This window comes from Micromesistius poutassou (assembly GCF_964030765.1).
Source record: "Micromesistius poutassou genome assembly, contig: SCAFFOLD_1262, whole genome shotgun sequence".
Classification (NCBI taxonomy): Eukaryota; Metazoa; Chordata; class Actinopteri; order Gadiformes; family Gadidae; genus Micromesistius; species Micromesistius poutassou.
The window spans coordinates 415-7500 of NW_028179416.1; the positions used below are offsets into that span (position 1 = coordinate 415).

Sequence of the window (7086 nt, forward strand, 5' to 3'; positions counted from 1 at the left end):
GGGGTTAGGCAATTTTCTAGTTATGAAATAATCTAAATTCTGTTTTATTTAACACCACGATTTTTTAAACTGTGGAACAATGAGCTACCTTTAGGTTCGGATCCCACGCCCCCCCCCCCCCTCCCCCCGCATCTCTGCTGTATTTTATACATGAACATGTATTATGAACACAATATTCTCAACCACCTAAACGACCGGGAACAGGACGCGCTGTGAGGAGGAGGTACGTACGCTAACGTTGACGCTAACGTCAGCACAGTTTGTGTTGCTCGTGAGTTTTATGAGTTGTGTGTGTATGACGTCATTTACCCGAGAACTCATCACCTTAATACCCTAATACACTTACTAATCTAGAGATAAAGGGTCGAGCCCCCCCCGCGGTTACCATCACCAGTTGGCTGAGCTGCCGTTATGCTTTTTTGTCTTTTGGCTTCAAACAGGTTCCACTGAGCAGGGGTACGCCCGCCTCCAACTGAGAGGAGACACGGCCCACAAATGTGGTTTGTCGGTGATGTTTTTGGCACTTTTGGGGGCGAACGACGCAGCCGGTAACCCGTAGCGACGAACGCCAAAGCTCTTTGATTACATCGCGGCGCGTGTTATCGAGACACGATTCATCCGTTAACGTTATGTTCTTCACAATTCATCCGTTAATGTTATTCGCGGGACACTGTCTAAAGGGAAGCGCAAGTCAAACCTGGAGCCTCAAGTTCCACGCATCCACTCATCCACTCATCCACTCATCCACTCATCCACTCATCCACTCATCCACTCTCACGTTCACTCGTTCACAGTCCATCATGCCCAGACAGAGCAGCGCCTGCTACTAGTGCTGCCGAGGCAATGACCCCTGGTGAGTGAGAGGTCATTCCTCCTCCTCCTCCCCCCTCCTCCTCCTCCTCCTCCCCCTCCTCCTCCTCCCCCCTCCCCCTCCTCCCCCTCCTCCTCCTCCTCCCTGCGTATTGATTGAGCCGGCTGCTGAGAGGATGTTTACATGGAACAAGGAATAGAGAACCAGGCTAACAGTTCCTTCATTTATGAAGACGGAATGGGAAATATATTTCAATGATGCTTAACCCCCCCCACCCGTAGAATTAAGTGTGTGAGTGGACAGAAGAAAAATGAAATAACGCTCATTTTGTTGTTAGTGTGTATCCAGGAAATAGCCTACCCTAATTCTAGCCCCTCAAAACACCAGGAGTGCATAAAAAGCATGTACTTTTTTTGTCCGTACGGTTCGCCAGTACTCACTGACTGTCGATCGTCCAATCACAGGAACTTTCCCAATCACACTTAACTTAACTTAACTTTTGTCCTGCCCCTTTACACGGCCCGCTCGCCCCCCCCCCTGCGAGCCTTCCCAGAATCCTTTGCTCCATGCGAGCGCGTGCCCAATACACGCTCGGCCCCCGCGTTTGGTGGGGCCGAGCCATGAGAGAGTGTGTGTGTGTGTGTGTGTGTGTGTGTGTGTGTGTGTGTGTGTGTGAGTGTGTGGGTATGTGCATGTCAGTGTGTGTGTGTGTGTGTGTGTGTGTGTGTGTGTGTGAGTATGTGTGTGCATGCATGTGAGTGTGTGTGTGTGTGTGTGTGAGTGTGTGAGTTTGTGCACGTGAATGCATGTGAATGTGTGTGTGTGTGTGTGTGTGCGTGTGTGTGTGTGTGTGTGAGTGTGTGAGTGTGTGAATGTGCATGTGTGTGTGCATGCATGCATGTGTGTGTGTGTGTGTGTGTGTGAGTATGTGTGTGCATGCATGTGAGTGTGTGTGTGTGTGTGTGCGTGCGTGCGTGTGTGTGCATGTGAGTGTGTGTGTGTGTGTGTGCTCTTACAGGCAGTGCACCACGGTGCGGCCCTCCCCCCCGCCGTACTCCTCCTGCCACTTCTCCACCTGGTGGAGGAGCTTGAGGAAGGAGCGCTTGTTGACGGCCGTGTCGCGGTACATCGGCCAGCCCAGGAACTGGAACTGCTGCACCATGCGGAACCCGTCCTGGGGCTGCGGGCGAAACAAGCGCACCTCAGACACGGCACAAACAGGCCCCGACACAGAGAATCAAACGCACCTCAGACACGGCACAAACAGGCCCCGACACAGAGAATCAAGCGCACCTCAGACACGGCACAGACAGGCCCCGACACAGAGAATCAAACGCACCTCAGACACGGCACAAACAGGCCCCGACACAGAGAATCAAACGCACCTCAGACACGGCACAGACAGGCCCCGACACAGAGAATCAAACGCACCTCAACATACAGAAACAATGTAAACGTATGTAAATGAAAATAGTGCGTTTACAAGTACTTGTAGTAGTATTATGTGTTGTATATTGTCCTGAATATTGGTCTTATTCTGTCCACCCTGTGTACTAGTATATCTATGTAATTTTTTGTAGTATAATGTAGCGTTGTATATCCTGAATATTGATAATTTTCCATTCTACACTTGTATGTAGTATATCTAAGTATTTGTCGTATGAGGTGCAGTACGTAGTATTACCCGTGCAGCGTTGTATATCTAAGTATTTGTCGTATGAGGTGCAGTACGTAGTATTACCCGTGCAGCGTAGTATATCTAAGTATTTGTCGTATGAGGTGCAGTACGTAGTATTACCCGTGCAGCGTTGTATATCTAAGTATTTGTCGTATGAGGTGCAGGACGTAGTATTACCCGTGCAGCGTTGTATATCTAAGTATTTGTCGTATGAGGTGCGGTACGTAGTATTACCCGTGCAGCGTTGTATATCCTGAATATCCGGCTGATGACGTCCTCCTCGAGGTCGGCAGAAACAAACTCCAGCTGCAGAGGTCCGTGGCTGTGGACCCCGATCTCCGGCCAGTACTGAGTACACAGCTACACACAGTACACACGTTATGATACTATTTGTACCGCAGTACATTATATACATTATACTGTAGGCCCCGATCCATCCCCGAATATTTTGCACATGACGTGATATATTATACTCCACACTATATGATATAATATCTACTATAACATCTGCTTGACATGTGATCAACTATTTTGGATATGACATGAAATATTACATTCCATTTGATGTGATATTTGAGTATATATATACCGCACGTGAACCTCCTAGGACGGCGCTATTTGATTGGTTCGTTGATCTCGGGATATTGCGCAATATCCCGAAGATTGAGATCTCAAACTCGGGATATTGTTTTTATCGCAAAATCGTCGCGCGTGTGACGGTCGCCTCCTCCGCGCTTATAAAAACAAATAAACCGCTAATAAAAAAAACAATAAATCCCGGCAAAAAGTCTTTGTTGTTGTCATCTTGTTGTATTTTTGGAGCGTTCACGTCTAGTATATACTAAAACAATCGTCCACCTCAGGCTCTGTTGATAGTGGGGGGATAGCCCCCCTCAACCTTCGGTCCTGGGGGGTTTATCCCCCCACTATTCACTTTTCCTTTGGGCGAACCATTTGTTGAACGTCTACTGTACTCTACTGTACCTGGGCCGGGTCCACGTCGTTCAGCATGACGATGGCCGTGCAGTGGTAGTCCAGCACCAGCCTCCAGAAGTCCTTCACCGTGTTGGGCAGCGGGTGCTGGGTCACGATGAAGGCCGACGGCTGCTTGTAGCTCTGGAGGAGAGACACACGTCAGGAGAGACAGGTCAGGACCACCATGGAGGAGAGACAGGTCAGGACCACCATGGAGGAGAGACACAAGTCAGGACCACCATGGAGGAGAGACAGGTCATTAGCACCATGAAGGAGAGACAGGTCAGGAGAGACAAGTCAGGACCACCATGGAGGAGAGACAGGTCAGGAGAGACAAGTCAGGACCACCATGGAGGAGAGACAGGTCAGGACCACCATGGAGGAGAGACAAGACAATGACGGAGGGATGATGGAGCCAGAGCGATGGAGGAATGTCATTGATGTTGTCGGAGCTCTCCGTCTAAGTTGTCTACACGTGTTTGGATAAGTATATGAGTACGTATGCGTACATGAGAACACAGATGATGTACATACGTCCATAAGTGCGGCGTTGATGTAGTTGGAGCTCTCGCCGTCGATGGTGATGAGGAAGGGGAGGCAGCGGTCCGGAGGCAGGATGTCCATGCACCGGTTCTTCTCGTGGTTCCTAGGCAACAGAGCGATGCTGCAGTCCTCCACGCGTAGCGTCGGAGTCACCATGTTCAACGTCTGGAGGGAGAACACAACCTTTAACACACCTGTAGCACTGACACCTTTAACACACTTAACACACCTTTAACACACCTGTAGCACTGACACCTTTAACACACTTAACACACCTTTAACACACCTGTAGCACTGACACCTTTAACACACCTGTAACACTGACACCTTTAACACACTTAACACACCTTTAACACACCTGTAGCACTGACACCTTTAACACACTTAACACACCTTTAACACACCTGTAGCACTGACACCTTTAACACACTTAACACACCTTTAACACACCTGTAACACTGACACCTTTAACACACTTAACACACCTTTAACACACCTGTAGCACTGACACCTTTAACACACTTAACACACCTGTAGCACACCTGTAACACACCTGTAGCACTGACACCTTTAACACACCTGTAACACCCCCAAAGACACACTCAACACACCTGTAACACCTTAAACACACCTTTAACACACCATTAACACACCTTTAACACACCTAAAGACACACTTAACACACCTTTAACACACCATTAACACACCTTTAACACACCTAAAGACACACTTAACACACCTTTAACACACTTGTAACACACCTGTAACACCTTAAACACACCTTTAACACACCTGTAACACCCCCAAAGACACACTCAACACACCTGTAACACCTTAAACACACCTTTAACACACCATTAACACACCTTTAACACACCTAAAGACACACTTAACACACCTTTAACACACCATTAACACACCTTTAACACACCTAAAGACACACTTAACACACCTTTAACACACCATTAACACACCTTTAACACACCCAAAGACACACTTAACACACCTTTAACACACTTAACACACCTTTAACACACCTGTAACACTGACACCTTTAACACACTTAACACACCTTTAACACACCTGTAACACTGACACCTTTAACACACTTAACACACCTTTAACACACCTGTAGCACTGACACCTTTAACACACTTAACACACCTTTAACACACCTGTAACACCCCCAAAGACACACTTAACACACCTTTAACACACTTAACACAACTTTAACACACTTAACACACCTTTAACACACCTTTAACACCCCTGTAACACCCCCAAAGACACACTTAACACACCTTTAACACCTTAAACACACCTTTAACACACCTGTAGCACTGACACCTTTAACACACTTAACACACCTTTAACACCCCTGTAACACCCCCAAAGACACACTTAACACACCTTTAACACACTTAACACACCTGTAACACCCCCAAAGACACACTCAACACACCTTTAACACACCTGTAGCACTGACACCTTTAACACACTTAACACACCTTTAACACCCCTGTAACACCCCCAAAGACACACTTAACACACCTTTAACACCCCTGTAACACCCCCAAAGACACACTTAACACACCTTTAACACCTTAAACACACCTTTAACACACCTAAAGACACACTTAACGCACCTTAAACACACCCTTTACACACCTGTAGCACTGACAGCTTTAACACACCTTCAACACACCTGTAACACACCTTTAACACACCTTTAACACACACACCTTTAACACTGTGTGTGTAAGGTTTGTGTGTAAGCATGTGTGTGTAAGGTGTGTGTGTGTCTGTATATGTACACATGTAAGGCTTTTGTTTATGTGTGTGTGTGTGTGTGTGTGTGTGTGTGTGTGTGTGTGTGTGTGTGTGTGCGCGCGTGTGCGTGTGTGTGTGTGTGTGTGTGTGTGTGTGCAAGTCGTGTGTGGATCTGTGTTTGTCAGATGTTTGTGTGTGTGTGTGTGTGTAAGGTGTGTGTGTGTAAGGGGTGTGTCTTACTCTGAACTCTTCTTTGATTGGACTAGAGTTGGTCTGGGGGTCCAGTCTGTTCATCTCATAGTAAACCGAACGAAGCTGATTGGCTGGGATGGTGGTGTCGCCGCAGAGACACGCCTCCAAGATGGCGTCATGGATGAAGACGTACTGCTCCTGGAGAGATTAGACACGCCCACGTCGTCAGTGACACGCCCACTTCGTCAGTGACACGCCCGCTTCGTCAGTGACACGCCCACGTCGTCAGTGACACGCCCACTTCGTCAGTGACCCCCCCTCAATACTGACCCCTGATAATAATTATAATACTTTATCACTTACAGCTTTAACTCAATTTATCACCTTTTAATACTTTATATCTTACAACTTTGACTCAATTCATCACTTTATAATACTTTATATCTTACAACTTTGACTCAATTCATCACTGTATAATACTTTATATCTTACAACTTTGACTCAATTCATCACTTTATAATACTTTATAACTTTACAACTATAACTATAACGTTTAACTTTTGTATACTTTATAACTTTACAACTTTAACGCAACGTGTCCATTTTTAATACTTTATAACCCACAGCTAAAATAATAATCTATCATCTAAATTCACCCTGCAGTACAAAACTTTAATGACACAAATCCCTCAATCATTCAATAACTGCATTTCTTCTCTGAATGCTGAACAGGAAGTGAGGTCACTGCCTCTGGTCAGCTTGAGAGGAAACAGCTGGTGGAACCGAACCTCAGAACGAATAACAATCACACCTCTCGACTCCTCCTCCTCTCTCCTATCGCATCGGCCATTCTCTTTCCTCACATCCTCCTCCCCCCCTCTCTCTCTCTCCCCCCCTCTCTCCTCCTCCCCTTCTGCCCTCTCCCCTCCTCCCCTCCTCCTATCCCTCTCTCCTCCTCCTCCTCTCCTCTTCCCTGCTTCCTCTCCCCCCTCCTCCTCCCCCTCTGCCCTCTCTCCCTCCCTACTCCTCTTCCTCTCTCTCCCCCACCCCCTGTCCTCCCCCTCTGCCCTCTCCAGATGTTGATGTTTTGGTTGTTCAAATAAATCTTTGATAAAAT

At 47.0% G+C, this 7086-nt stretch overlaps 1 protein-coding gene across 1 annotated transcript in view; it reads right to left on the reverse strand.

Moving 5' to 3' along the window:
• Window positions 1–1823: 1823 nt before the first annotated feature.
• The window catches only part of LOC311372857 (receptor-type tyrosine-protein phosphatase mu-like), a gene marked incomplete at its 3' end in the record, with an annotated part of 12786 nt that continues 7523 nt past the window's right edge, over window positions 1824–7086 (reverse strand). The window contains exons 7-11 of the mRNA XM_084489800.1: window positions 6018–6167; window positions 3999–4172; window positions 3474–3605; window positions 2724–2849; window positions 1824–1991 (exon numbers count right to left, since the gene is read on the reverse strand). Coding sequence (XP_084345926.1) covers window positions 1824–1991; window positions 2724–2849; window positions 3474–3605; window positions 3999–4172; window positions 6018–6167 — 750 coding nt within the window. The remainder of the gene's footprint in view (window positions 1992–2723; window positions 2850–3473; window positions 3606–3998; window positions 4173–6017; window positions 6168–7086) is intronic.